The 15943-nt window shown below is 41.2% G+C and overlaps 1 protein-coding gene across 3 annotated transcripts in view; it reads right to left on the bottom strand.

The window, feature by feature from the left end:
- Nucleotides 1-15943, bottom strand: part of tafa1b (TAFA chemokine like family member 1b) — a gene marked incomplete at both ends in the record, with an annotated part of 95845 nt that overhangs the window by 13182 nt on the left and 66720 nt on the right. For all 3 annotated transcript variants that reach the window (XM_084543768.1, XM_084543769.1, XM_084543767.1), the window contains one exon: nucleotides 1624-1764. In XM_084543768.1, the coding sequence (XP_084399894.1) occupies nucleotides 1624-1764 (141 nt within the window). The remainder of the gene's footprint in view (nucleotides 1-1623; nucleotides 1765-15943) is intronic.

The raw sequence follows: 15943 nt of genomic DNA on the forward strand, positions 1-15943 counted from the left end.
GGACTCGATTTAAAAAAAAAGAATGTAATTAATTAGAGGCTTTGTAATTAATTAATCTCAATTAATCACATTTTAATCGCATAACAATATTTGCCCCAAAAAGAAAGGCGACATTTTTTAATTTAAATGGATTTTAGTGGACGACTAAATCAAATAATTGACACAGGTATGAATATTGTAAACTCTAGCTCTTTTAATCTCTGAAAAAAATGCATTTAATTGCATTTCAATTCAAAACAGTAGAAAAATAAAGAAAATATCCCCGGCCAAAACTAAACAGACCCAAAGTTGAAGTGCCATTTTAAGTACTTTTTCAGAACAGTATTGATTTTAAATGGAAAAAAAAAAGTTTGGGCTGCCGACACGTCTTGTCCGTACCCGGACCATGACTGCTAGCTCTAACAGCTCCGGTGGTTTCTGTGCTCAATGCAACATACTTTGCATTTAGATGGCACCGTAGGGTTGAAGTGCTTCGGTGGTATGCAAACAAATAATGTACCAGCAGAGCATTTGAGTGCATTAATCTCCTGATATGGTGTCAGAGGGGTGGAACTTCAACGCGTTAATTACGATTAATTAATTATAAAAAAAAAAATGACCACGTTAAAAGCGCATTTAATCGCAGTTTGCATTCCAAACAACACGGAACTTTTGTCAGTGCACAATTTCCTGGTACACTGATTACACTGATGCACATGTCAGAGCTTGGCTAACGGCTACCAAAATGGAGGAATTGGATGAAAGCACGTTGCTAGGACTGATGGAAGACAAATTTTAATTAAAAAAAAAAAAACCTCATGGAAGCCTTGACAAAAGTGAGGTTTATGCAAATTGTGCAAAAAAAGAGTTTGCATACCACCAAAGCACTTAAACCCTACGGTGCCATCTAAATGCAAAGAATGTTGCAGTGAGCACAGAAATGCCGGAGCTGTTAGCGCTAGCAGTCCAGGTCCGAGTACGGACAAGACGTGTCGGCAGCCCAAACTTTTTAAAGTCAATACTGTTCTGAAAAAGTACTGTAAGTTCTTAAAATGGCACTTCAGCTTTATGTCTGTTCAGTTTTGGCCAGGGATATTTTATTTCTTTTTCTACTCTTTTGAATTGAAATGCAATTAAATGCATTTTTCCAGACATTAAAAGAGCTTGAGTTTACAGTATTCATGTCTGTGTCTATTATTTGATTCATTATGCTGGATCTAATTTAACTTTTTGACACTGTTTTTTAGTTCTGGTTATTTTAATATACTATTGCAGATGTTCTTTTGAATAAATGTATGGAGTATAGAATTACTACAGGCTGAATTAAATCCTTGACTGAAAAGAACATTAATATTTGGTGATTCTGCGAAAACCTTGACTATGGTGATAGTATTTTTTATATCGTATGCCAACAGTATCTCTCTGGTCTATCTATACATTGCAGCTAAATCCTCCATATCTTTAGGATCATCCTCTCTCCCTGTAGGACACATTACTTTTCTGTGTTGATACTGCATGTTGTTACCGGATGTTATTCGTAAGGGCACCTACATTTGTAAATTGGGTATAAAACTGACAAGGAAGTTTTCTGTCACAGCAGCATTCGGTAATAAATAGACAGCAGCAGCACTTAAATGAACTCACCGTCCACACAGGAGGGTTTGTTGCGTGTCGTCCCAGCCACTTTCCCTGGTAAACAGGAGCACTTGACTGTCTGAGAGCGCTCCTCAATGCGATTCTTGTTACAGCATCGGTGCGCGGCAATCACCTCACATGTGCCTCCCTCTGTAGAGATATGAACAGACACAGAGATACATGATCAGTAAAAGTGAGAGATTAATAGGAAACATGTCAGGAATGATTAACTGAAGCAATATAAAGGTCTTGTAAGTTTGTATTAATTCTCTATACATGAGTTTTTAGCAGATACCTTTTAAACCTGCAACAATAACGTGGATGAGAATAGGACCGTGTAGAAGCCACTGTACTTCAGATCATATCACGAGTCAAGCTGGAGTACAATCATTGGGCACTTATACTATAAGTATGTGTAACAAATTGGCCCTCAAGGCATCTTAATTATGTCAACTAATTGCATTTCACTTGGTGTTCACTCCATACCAATCAGCCCCTGATGACTATCATGAAGAACATCACGCACCCGGTATATATTAATGTGCCCATCTCAGAATCCTTGATATCATCCATATGTTGCCAATATGGCAAAAAATAAAAAAAGAAGAATAGGTGTTTTGTCTTCCGGTGAGGACTTATGTATCTGACATGTTTGATTTCTATGGCTGTACCAACACAATCTTAGACTAGCATTAACTTCAAAGCACAGGTGACATCAGTCAGAGCAAATACTGTGCAAAAGGTCTCAGTCTGACAAAGGAGGATGTCAAAAAAATTCAGTGAAAAGAAAAGGTGATATGCGCCGATGGCGGTAGTGGGTCAAAATAACAATGGGGAGGATTGCCCATGGGAGGGTGGGGGGTTGATGGAGCTGAGGGACATCCTGGAATGAGGAAGACAGGCAGAGAGAGAGAGCTAGAGGACAAGGTGTGTCTGGCTGCCAGGGACTGGCCATGCCAGTGAGTAATGAGGGAGCCACTGGAAGTGCCCCCTTCACACAATTATAAAGCGTGGGGCTAATGCAGCCAGCGGAGCTGCAGGAGAGAGGCCCTCCATCACTGCTCTCCCCTTTCCTCACGCCCCAGGAAAAACTCTTTATCTTCCCCTGACAGCCACAGCAACAGACACTAGCGTCCAACAATTAAACTGGAGCTCATCCCAGGACAGGGGAGAGGAGAGGAAAGGAGAGTTTAACTTATTCTATCCAATATACAAAATGGATAGAAAGGAAAAAGAAGTCGGAGACAACCAAATGCCAGGTTTCATCTTGTTTGTGCCTTATTTTAGTTGGCCGTACCACGTTTTAAAGAGGGCATCCTGTTCCACTGGCATGACAACAACCGGTGTGTGTTTCTCTGGCTGGGTTAGTTGTGCAAATGTTTGAAATGACTCAGGTCGTGAATAACGGAACTGAGCTCCGAGCAAACCCAGACAAGTTTGGCAACCGTTTTCTTTTCCCATTCCCATCAATGTCTGCCTTGGCCAGACCAAAGGCCGACGAGTTCTGGATTAAAAGGCAAACATTTGCAGTCCTGCCGGACTATTCTGTCTTGCAGTATTAATGTCACTCTCTCAGCGCTTGTTGTTGGATATTTCTGGGCAGGACGAGGCAGAACACAGACTATAAAAGGAGAAAACCCCCTTGAGTGTGCTAAAACCCCAAACCCCACAATGCTTTGGCTTGTTGAATATTCTACTGACAGCTTCCTGACCTGCAGACTCACTTTTAAGTCAAAGCAGATCACTAAATAAGTGAGGACTTAATGTTGCATCACAGAATACTGAATTGGGTTGAATCCCCAGAGTAAGCATCAGTGGAGGTTAGCGCTACAGAGATTGACCAGCTTGGCAACTCTGAAGCCAAGCTGGTCATTAGGAAGCATGAATGAAATCTAATGCCATTTCTGGTAGTGCAAGTGTTGGATCATGTGGTAGTGACCTCTGTGGTGCATTCTGGAGGCTCTTTACATGCATGTGTAAACACATAAAGACTCCTTTTGGCAAGGTTAGCACCAGCACTATTTTTTGGCCACATACACCGCTGCCCAAAATTAGCTCTTGTCTGAAGTAGAAGATAATGACGCACGCTCTGATGCCACAAGCCAAAAACCCATGTCTCCTTTACACTAATATGCTGAGATTCTGAATATCTTTACCCCAGAAGAGTTTTTCAAATATTAGTGAGTGGACTAAAGGCCAAAAAACAGTTTATAACTTTATAAAACACCCATATTCATGAGGACAAGGCCTTAGGCTTCAGATGAAATACAACTGATTTGGACGTATTATTGGTCATTATCATGATTGTTCTAATTACTGCCAGCAGACTTAAAGCACATTTTTAACATGTTGCTGTGTGTATCATTCAAAGGGAGAGGTCCAGTCATCAGACAGGTGGACATTAGGCAGGATCACTATGAACCATCTGGTCTATAGAAGAGGGAGTCATGTAGATGGCTTCATGATGACTCTACTGGGCCAGTTACTAGAGCCACTTAGACGACTAATGGCCACTTAGGCTAGACAAAATCCTATTCAGGTAGCTGAGAGCTTTGGGTGAGGTTAATGGCTGTCTATTATCTGCATATCAGTTTGTTGGTGTGTGTGTGTGTCTATGCGTCTAATATCTGTGGTATTTAATAATAGATATTTTCTGCTCAAGTGCGCACTGCATTCTGGTGCTATACGGGATCACAACAACTTGAGACATGACTGCACTTGTGATGGATGCAGTGCTCGGAGCCTGTCAGACACCTAAAGGGGTTAAACCAACCCGCTAAGATGGAGTGGGTGGCGGCGCACTCTAGCCTTTGGTGGGCTGAGGTGAAGGGCATCGATGGGACCACTGACTGGTCATTTTTCTCTCGGCGGCCTACAGTGACAGCAGCCACTAAATGACTGGACGATGTGATTATGTTTAAGGAAATCAATGCTTCATTGTTTTCAGCTTAGCCCAGTGGCCAATTAGGAGCTGTTAATGAAGGAAGGTTGTAAAATGTGGAAATGGCTAGGGGAGGATGGAATGGGAGCATGAATAACCAGCTATACTTCATATCAGAGAGTTTCCTGTAGAGGGAAAAGTTGTGGACAATTTAAAAAAAAAAAAAAAAGCTAAATGCAGAGTTGCACACATTGATGACAAGTTATTTGACATCTACTGAAACTCCTACTAAGAGTTAAGCATTTTATATTATGTGGTGTGTATGTGTAGCCTTAATGGTACTGGGATTGCAAGTGTCTTTAAGCACACTTGTGAATGTCAGGGTTTCGGTGTCAGCCCTTAAAGCTTCCATTAGTTTAACCTGCGGGAGTTCCTGAAGCTCGTGGATTGTATTTTGCAGTCAAAAAGGAAATAAAATTACAAGCGCAAACAAGTGTGAAGTGTCTCCCAATGTATGTCTGACTGTGGAGCGTATCGTATGTCCAACAGCTAGGAATTACTGCTGAGAACCTCAAACGGGCAGAAAATACTAACTGCTGGAGAAAATAATGTTGAGTCCCTCCAAGAGCTTGTCGCAAGAGTTCGTGAGTATGTGACTGATGAACAAACTACACCACTGGGATTTAGGTTCTGCTACAATGGTTTTACTTCATGTTCAGTTTTGCAAGAGGAAAGGCTTCAAGGATGAGGATTCCCTGCTCAGAACTAGTTAGGAGCATGTTGCATCCACCAAAAGTTTTGATTTAAAAAAGGATATTTGAAAAAAAGTAAGGAGTTATGTCATAATCAAGGTTGTCTGACTGTATGCAGTCAACTTTAGACGACTTAAACCCATACAGATAGATAGATCACCTTCAAGAACAAAATCCATGACTACGTTACTGCTGTGCGTATACTGAAGGTCACAGCAACATGACAGCTTATTCTGCAACACCGGAAGAAATCAAAGTGACAGTTTCTTTTCATCCTCTGAGTGACAAAGAATGCTAGCAACTGATTCCTTTTGATCTCACTACGTTCTTTATTTTTCGATGGGGAAAAATTCAGGTATTTGTGACGGTGTCACCACACCGTGAAAAAAAAGAAACTCTTTCTACTACGCCTTGGCACTGCTTCAGCGTCAACAGCTATAATTTATGCACAGTGGCCAAGAGCTGTAATCACTGGCTCACCATCAGCAAGCATTTCTGTCACCCTTTCTCTCTGTAGCTCTCTTTACCTCTCTCGCTCGCTGCTTCTTTCGCTGCTACAGTTATTAAATAATGACATAATGGCCGAGGGAAGGGACACAGCCGGGAAAACTTAAACCTCTCAAGGACTCGTCTCATCAAGTTAATCAGTGCACACTTGCCGTTCCCGCCTGCCTGCCTGTTTTGTTTTTGCCAGGGAGCCAGGTGCTGCCTGAACCACAGTCCATATTTGCTCGTAATTCCTCCATCTCTGTGGGCTTGTTGTTGTTTCCCAGTGCTTCTGTGCGACTGACAGCTATCCGCTGTCTTGGAACTTCTAATTGTCAATTTACATCTCAGGTGGCAGAAGGAATTGTGGTTCCCATTGTCAGTAAATAAATGTAGACGTGTAGAGCTTAGAAATGTAAATCTGACACTCACAAAGCGGAGTGAGAGCTGTATTTTCTGAGTTACTGCTGAAAATGATTCGCATTTTTAAGACAAATTGAGAGTCTCACAGTGACTTTCTTTTTACAAGTGAACAAAGACACTTTGTGCTGTCCCCCAGAGAAGTCGGTTCAAACCACACAAAGTTTTCTTAAGCTGCAGATTGTTTGTTGAGTTGCCTTATTTCTGTCAATTTTTCTTTCTGTGAAATCATGCATATTGAAAAATGACCCTCTTCTTCTCTTCTTGTAATTTCCGATCCACAGTTTTCCATTGGATGCATTTCATTATATTTAAGAGTTGTCAGATACGGTTAAAATTTAAACAGCTGTTCAGTCTCGATTAGATTTTAGATTTTTAGATTTTTAGATTTGAGGGCAGAAAAAAGGATATCAATGATTTGTTTCAAGAGGCATGAAAGTAGCTGTGGGCCTGCTGTCCCGCTGCATATATGTTTAATGGAGCTCATTAGAATTTAGCTTTTCATTACTTAAACATCAGATTGGAACTTCATGAACACTCCCTCTGATTAGTTAGGATTATGTTTAACCACGCTACAAAGCTCTGTCAAGTGGATTCCAAATGGAGGCCTTGGAGGCAGTGCCAGGGAACAACTTTTCATGTCCTTCCTTTTGGCAGCTGATAAGGTTTACATATTTTATCAGACATTACGCAACCCACATTTACTGCTGAGATTCTTCTACTTCTCTAATGGTACTAGTTAAAATGAATAGCGCGTGTAAAGACATCCGCAGGAGAAGCAGAATTAGACTTGGCTGCTGTATTTTAATGATGGAGTATACTACTTCTGTGACGCTGATAGTGTCTGAATTGCACCTCATGGTGAACAGAGATATTAACATGGACACTGTCTGTGTGTGCTGTACACATGTAAGAATCCTTTGTTGGCAATGGTATAAGAAGTTGACTCCTCTTATTCTTTGGCCATACACAACTTTTTTTCCAACGCTCAAGTTCTCCTGGCTTTTGAGACAAAATTATCCACTAATGCTTGAGCCAAAGCCCCCAGGAGCAGTGCTGTGCTGCGATTTGGGCATGGTTGCTGCATTTTTCCCCACACAACCACCAGTAAAGGAGTGGCAGTAAAACAGTGAATACATTTTTCTAAGCATCATAAACCCAGCGAATTGTGCTCTTTGCTGTCAGAGTTAGACCTGTTTGCTACTGCAGCTCCGCGTGTCTCCACTCTCGGATCGTACTGTGTAGACTGCATAGCTCCAAAGTCGCAAGATGGCGCCACCGATATCCCCGGGAAAATAGCAAGGAGGTGGGGACATGCCATCCATATTTATACAGTCTATGGTCCCTACACACTTGGCTCTGGACAGTGACATGCGTGCTCTGTGGGCCTAAATTTACAGAAGCAAGCCTGATGTCTGGGTATCTAACTGAAGAAGTTTGTAAAACCCTGAGGAACTTCGGTTTAAATGAATGGGTTGCAATCTTGTAATCCGGTATCCCACCCTACATACATCCATACTTACATGCTTCAGCCCGAGACACTTATTCTCACTCAAGCCCTTTCCAAGCTTGCCCATAAGAGACTCTTGCCAATGAATAATAAAAGGTAGCCTCAAGGAAGAAGGCTACGAGATCTTGCACCATTTACCACTAAACTTTGCTTAGCTTTGGGACCGGGTACTTCTAGGAATAACAAACAAATTAATCTCAGCCATTGCTAACCATTGTTTGTCCAGTCTAAAATCCTTTTGACCCGTGTGTCACTGATGGATCAGGAGCTGGAATGGATTCACCATTTATCAAGTGCCCATCAGCTCCCTGTACCGTATGGTTTCTCTGACCTCAGCCAGTGTGAAGGCTTCAGGCTGGTTTCTCACTGACCCGTCTGTGGCCTGGATTTCGCTTCCCTCCTGAGGCTGCATCATCCACAGTAATAGGAGTAGACAAACAAGTGGACAGTGGCAGCTATAGTTGTGCCTGGAGCTACCACAAACCTGAGGGAGGGAGGATAGGGGAGAAGGACACTCCAGAGCTCAAGCTGACTGACGGGAACCACTGACCCAGCTATACTGGAGTCACACAAATGAATGTTGTTTTTTTTCCCCTCCGCTTGCTATGGCTTACTTCTGAACGTTGGAATACTCGCACAGAATACTCAATCCTGCTCTGCTACAGGTCCATCTTACAGAAACCCACTGTGGTTGGGGTTTGAAGAGAAAGCAAGAAAAACAGAGACAATTCTGATGAGCTTTGCTTTTAGCAGGCATTCTTCATGCATGGAGACATGGAAATGAGCCCCAGTTTACTGAATAGGAAGAGTAGAGTGCAGTAATTGCACTATTGGTGGTAATAGTCTTGACATCTTTAACAGGTAATTCCATTAGTACAAATAAGTGATGCAAGGTGCATGCTGGCCGCGGCCCTGGTCGATTCTTAATCACCTGTATGGGTTTCCTCTCGTGGGCTGTATGACTCCAATGCTCACATCTTTATGGTTATTAAAGTTAACGATTGCTGCGTGCCTCATTTACCAGGGCTCTATCAATACCAGTTCAGCACCATGAAATTACCCCACTCCAGAGGGAGCAGTGTGACAAACTGGATTAAGAAGGGCTCTGTAATACTCCGGCATATATAACTCTCCTTGTCATGGACTGCCGCAAGAAGACCCACTGCCAAGCTCAGGCCCAATGGAGGGAGGGCCCCGACTGACGACCATTATAGCTTAAATGTCAATTCAGTCTTTTATTACCCACATGGTTGTTCTGAAAAGCGATGAAAACTAATAGCGCACAGGTATATATATAAAGGTTAAAAAAAACAACAACAAAATACACAGCTCTGGAGAAAACACATTAAAAGTTCTCAGAAGTTACCGCATAGATTGATGGAAAAAGAAGGGAGGGATTATGGTAAATATATGCAGGATGTAACCTACTTCTGTAGTCTTTCAGGTGTAAGCATAACTTTGCTGCATACTCTTTTATAAACATGGCAGTTATATTTTATACCTCGAAGGGTTTCATTGCATTTTAAATATGCTATCAAAATAAAAGAGATGGTTTGTGTTTCTTTACTTATATCCTGCTTGTCTTATCTCCATGTCTGCAAATAGCCAGAAATAGCATGGTGCAGAGCTACAAACATCTATTTTACTCTATTTACCGTCACACATTAGATAGTCTGAAGTCTGCAAACTTCTATTTAGCGTTTCTTATTTATTTATTTATTTATTACTTAATTCCTCTCATCTGTTGTGTGTCTGTGTGCATCTAAAGCACTGTCATTACAAGCTAACCCGACCGCTGAGTCCAAGCCTGCAGGTGTAGCTCTACCTCTCTGTGTTTTACTGCACCCTGCAGTAGAGTTAGCGGTGCCTGACCTCTATTCAGTGTCCATATGACACAGGTCACTGCTCGCTCTAAATGGGAGTCGGATGGTGAAATGAGCAACTAAATTGTGCATTCAAAATCACAAAGCTGCCTTTTTGAACAGCACCATAGAGCAGCCTTCAAAAAGTGACATTACCTGGAGAAAACAATTGGAAGCTGTGAGCCCTGAAAAGTGGCCTCAATACACACCATGAGGTTCAGTTCACCTCTTCTAAGAAACAAAGAAAAAGAAAGGAAAAACTGAAAATTGCTAAAAGTGAAGTTACAAAAATTCCATATAGGATTTTTTTAGTTCAGCCCAGGGTGTAGCGACTGTCTGGTCAGAGGTCCACTCCGAATACTGTGTGACACACAATGACACAGAGGGGGCGGTGAGGTGCTTAGAACATGGTGGCTGTCTCCACCAGCAATCATGCCATATTGGGACTTTTGCGTGTGGGGTTTCAAATGGCATGTCACACTGGGTTCAGGCAAGGTCTGAATGAATTACACACAATGCATTATCTAATGTGCATAATGCATCAGCAGGCACTTAACATCAAATTATGGATGCATGCAAAAATTCTCAGAGCAGTGTATGAAGAAAAAGGGCATTTTGCTGTGCAAATAGTCTGCCCACTTTCTATAAAGCCGAACAATCCGGCTTTTGCATGATTTTGCATAAATAGGTCCATATGTAATAAATGTTAATAAGCGTGCATCCCTCCCACTAGCATGTTTGTATGTTTTAATGCAACTTTTATTCATGAATTTATTTAACACTTGAAGTCACGAACAGCATCACAAATGTGATATCACAGGAAGTGACGCTGCATTGCCAAGTGGTTAAGGTGGACTTAAGCCAAAGCAGCCAAAGTATGTCTGCCAGTATATTAACAAATACTGACAGCTCTTGCACATGCTCTACAATTCGGTCCCTGTTTTCTGCGGTCCAGCGTCTTTGCCTAACACGTACATGACAAAGTGTTTTCCCCGTCCATATCTTTTAGATGGATATTGCCTTTCAAATGATGCATTAGTGAGATGATAATTGTATGGCAGACTTCCATGTGACGATCAATCTAAGTATGAAAATATGAAAAAAGAGGAAAATCGATGTGCTAAGCACCTATCTCCTGTTTGACAATGCGGAGTAATGATGTCAGATTTGGCATTTATCAGCTGACCTTGCCTCACCGTGGCAGCAAGGACGAGAGAGAGTCGTGGGCTATGAAAAAGACGGGAGCATGAAGCTGTCATAAAAAACTATAACCCGTCATGACTGAAGAGATTTTCTCAGGCAACAGCCATTTTATTCACACCTTATTTGATGAAAGGCCATACACTCAAAAATCAGTAGTTTTTTTTTTTTTTTATCATTAATATTAATCTGTCAAATGACACCAGCTGCACTTCATGACAAATTTCAAGATAACCACCATTTGTCCTGAGGTTCCTCTGAAATCACCAGTAGACAGTTTTCTGAATATAAATATGTAACAGTTTTTTTTACCTTTTCAAATACTGCATGTACAGTACTTTTAGTTGACAAGGTGATTGAAACTATGAGCTTACGTTGGTTACATATTTTTACATAAAGCAGCAGGACTGTTTTATGGCAATATTTAATTTTTACATGATCATACCTTTGACTTAAGTTTCTCAACTCATTTTCCATTAAGAGCAATGATGTGGATGTCGTATAGGAGGGACTGTATGAAATGTGGGCTTCACTTTTTCACCAACGGAGAAAGAGTTCGGTTCACATTCTTGCACCACAAAACCAATCGCACTGTAGTGACTGACACATTTTAACTATTCCACTTTCCAGACCCACAGGTGTAACAACCTGCAAATGCAGTGTTCAGAAAGTCATTTTTCATTTTTGAGGGGGTGTTCAAGCTTCTGATGCGGACGATGGACAACCAGCTAACACATTACTTCTCTGAGTTCCGTGTTTGTTTTGTTGGGTTCAGTACATCCCCACTTATGTCATCATGATTCCCACTTGGATCTAACTGTCATTTGGTCCTCACTGTAGTCCAGTATTATATGTTCTGAACCACCCTACTTTTGGTCTGAATCACCAGATCCAGATTTGGACCCTGCATTTCTGAACACAAACCACTACTCTGTCCAAATTTGGACTAATTTTTCAAAGAGAAAATACTGCATTTCTTGCCTGTCTATGTGTTGGCAAACATTTCTGTCTGCCTTCTTTTGTAGCCCTTTAGAACAGCTATAAATAGTTTTTCCTTCTCACGTGGTTGAAACATCACATGTTATTATTATTTTCCAGCACAATAGCTTAAGTTTCCAGCATAACAGGCTTCATAAAGTAAGAACCTTTTCTATACGTACCCACACTAGTGATTAAATGTAATTATAGCAGCAGACTGTGTGGAAATTATCTGATGAAAGAAGCCCTCACTGTTAATACTCACCTCCCTCTGAGGTGTTTCTTTACGGTAGAAGCTAATTATCTCCCTCATAAAAGCTCTGCAAATACTGTAGAGATATGTTCTCAGTCCTATCAGAGAGCAGAATGGCTGCTATTGAAAATACAGCGCAGTACACAATGTACAACAGATTAACTGTGGGCCAAGCAGACATCGGACAATGATCATCTATTTTTGTGTCACAGAGCGCTTAAATGGGTTTTCAACCTATTTCTCTACCTGTGGGAAAGAATCATAGCTATGACAAATGATTATCAGCGAGACGAGACATTGGTGGGGGTTGGGGTTGAGGTTAGGACTCAAAGGGAAAAAGGGAGCGCAGTTATTTGCAGACTCTAAAATCGGAACGATATGAGATCTGGAACACAATTTGGTATCAGATTACTCACGGCGATATCCATCAAAACACACAATTCAGTCACTCAATATCATTACTGTCTGCTTGATAAGCTTTTAAGCAGGAGATAACATCTTGATGTGGTAACGCAAGTGGGAGAAGAGCCTCATCTGTTTCTATTGTCGAGGCCACAACAGAAAAATGAATCACGTACCAGAGCAACGAGTGAGATGATTCATTACAAAAATGATTGATGAGTTTATCATTAACAACCCGCCATCTCCACATCCCACAGGGATGAAGACAAAAACAAACTTTCCCCCACTCCTGACATCCCTTTGAATCAATACCTTCATATTCTGGAAGCAGTTATTTAGGGTGTTTTCATGTGATTCACACGTTTAATCTAGAGGCACACATAATATTGCAATCAACTGTTTTTAAGCTTCCTGTGGATTCTTATCAAATGTCAACATTGGGAAGACACTGAATTGACTTGATGAATGATGGAACCCTGCGGAAAGGAAGAGCCCTAACATTCACTCACAGTTTCGTTTTTGAGTGAGAGTGATTGCTTCATCTACCAAAGCAATTCTCTGCCGAGAGGAATCAATCATGAATTGAAATATGCTTTGATTCAGTCACAGAAACTGTCCCCCATCTAGGAGATTAAATATCAGCCGTAATGAATGACACAGGCTGTTGTAGCCATTAATTATAAAGATTAGAATCACGACTTTGTTTTGAACTGGTTCCCACGTGTGATCTCAAGGTCACTCGCTTATATATGGGGTCTCATTTGAGCAAAGCAGAGATAGAATTAATTAAATGTTAAAAGTGGCATTCAATGCAATTTGCTGTTGCCTCTGAAGTTGCTTGTGCAAAGTTATTGCAACTAAACGAGTCTTGCGTCATCTTTAATATGTAATGCTCACATACATTGCATCTACCTTGAGCATTTTATTGTATTGTAGCTGTGAACACCTCAAGTAGAGATGAAATGATAAAACCTGAGTCTCCTCATCAGTCTTGCCTCTACATACCTGTAAATTTGATCTGTGCCACCAGGGTGGACTGTGAAATCATGTGGCTGCACATCAAATTGTCCCTGAACTCGGCGCGCATACTAATGCCACTGAAATGCATGCACTGAGCTCTGTGATGGAGAGAAAGAGGGTGAAGTCGGGAGCAGAGAGCAAGAAAGCAGCCAGAGAAAATCTCTCTTCAAAGAAAAATAAACATATTGGGAAAACGGAATTGTGTTGACATTTACTGAATATTTTATCCTTGGAGGAAAATTAGGTTAAACACAATTTTCAGGTACATAAAGGTCCATTTTCACTACTTTTCCACACTGGTATCTACATTTTATTCCAAAACTGGACATGCTATTGGAAGAGATATGGCGCGTATGGTGCCAAAAGCAGCAGTGTGCATCCTCTTTATCCATCATGTCCACTGCATCATTTCCCTGGTCATTGCCTGTGTACTGGTGGAGCTGCAAGTCGTGACTGTGGGATCACAGCAAGGAGATAAGTGATTGTCTCCCGGCAGACACACGCCGCCTTGACAGGCAATGAAGAAAGGAGCCTCTGCACTGCACTTCAGTGGACGCTCTCCCTATTTCTCTCTGTTCCCTCTCTCTCCATCCATCCACCCATCTGCCCATCCATCCATCCATCCATCCATCCATCGCTCTCCAAGGTAGGTCAAAAGAAAGATCCTGCTTGGCAGCTCATTCCTCACTTTGATGAAGCCGCTTGTTAGAGACTCATCAACTCCTCTCTGTATCTCCCAAACACACACATACACACAGAATGCAGCACCATCTCTCACTCTAATACTTTTCCCGGAATGTCTCCATTTCTCATGTTTCAGGACTCTCGTTAAAGACAGCGGAGTGTACAAGTTGGGTACAGAATCTGGCTGTGTTCGTAGAGGGCAGATCACATCGTGCATGGGCTCTCATTACTCTACATTACTGACCAGAGGTCGCTGAGGTTGTCATCGGGTTCAGTTAAAGTACATCTTTGAGATAAAAAAGCTACCGTTGCATGAAAGATGCATTCAGACACTATGGAGAAGAGGTAAAAAAATATGTGTATTGCTGGTGTACAGGCACAAAGATTAGATCTTCAATATTACTCTTACATGTTGTGGTAATTATTGCAATTAAGTCTTGAGGCTGTCATCCAAAGGAGCACAACTTGAGTAAATGCTCTCAAAAGTCATCTAATGGAATTGAGCTGGTTGTCTTTTGCTCGACACTGTTGTGAAGAAGTGCGTTTGATTAATTTCATCATGTGGTAATTTGTACATTAATTTTTGCATTATTGCTCTGATCTGTCAACACCTATGCTCTCTAAATGGAAGAAAATGCAATAACGATATTTGCCAGCTGTTTTCTTGCACACAAATCAAATTAGAGTGCAGCTCTCAAGACTCAGCAACAGATGGTTGATCACAACAAGAGGAGAGTAAATCCCCAATAGTTACTGTACTAAGATGCTTCTTTGTTTATCTCAATGGACACTTTGGAAGAGGACTATTATTTACCCATTTTCTCAGCTGATGGCATTTTGTAACAGTAAACTGCTGCGCGCTCTAAAACAGGCAGACTTATTTAGCTGCGTGCGACAGCAGCTTGGTGAGATGCGCTCCTATCTTTCTTTCTCATAGCTGCTGGACTCGAGGCAGATGCCAACTCATTTCAAAGCAGAAATGTCTTCAGACCCGCCTGCTTTCTTTGGAATTTAATTAATCACCTTCAAATTGGCATGTGGCCTTCTGAGAATTAGTGAAGCTTTTTTTGACGTCACAAATGGAGCTATGCATGTCCTTTCTGGTGTACACACCTCAGCTGGAGGCCTCCGATAAGAAGGAATGACAGGATGTGACACAGATTGTGATGTATTTTTAGGTCAGGTTTCTAACCCCTAACGGTGAATGTACTGTAAAAGCATCAAGCTTCAAAAGCATGTCTCACTGAGGGATCCATAACCGGAAAGAACAAGCTGCTGTTTTAATTAAACGCAAAATTACAGTTTCACACAACATCATTGGAGCTCCTATTTGTCCTATTTTTGTCCAGTAATTTCAGTGTAGTTTTCACTGCTAGGCATAGAAGCATCCCAATTTAACAGTAATGGAAATGTTGAAAGTCATGTGTAAGCGATGCATCAGCAACATCAGCAGAAGCAAAAGCTCTTTTAAATGTGAATGAATCGTTGTCACACATGTATCTATCGGGTTTGAGTGTTTATCTAACATCAACCAAATAGTCAGATTGTCTATGAAACCCAGTCTACACATGCAGACATGCCATCTTATGTCTACCAAAATACATCTGCATATTTAACAGACTTGGTCTGAATAGTTTTGATTCACATCTCTTATAGTGTTCATGTCTTTCGCAAAGTCTGTAAGATTGATTTTAATTTATGGAAGATATGGTACAAACTAAATATATATTACCCACTAGCACAACCCCACTCTCCCTACCCACAGCGTCCTGTATATGGAAACCTATATGTTGGCCTGTAGGAGTATGTGCATGGAATTTTCCAACTATTATTATTTGCTAACAAGCATAAACCAGACAAATAATGCAATGAGTACAGATT

Source organism: Chelon labrosus (assembly GCF_963514085.1).
Source record: "Chelon labrosus genome assembly, chromosome: 4".
Taxonomy (NCBI): domain Eukaryota; kingdom Metazoa; phylum Chordata; class Actinopteri; order Mugiliformes; family Mugilidae; genus Chelon; species Chelon labrosus.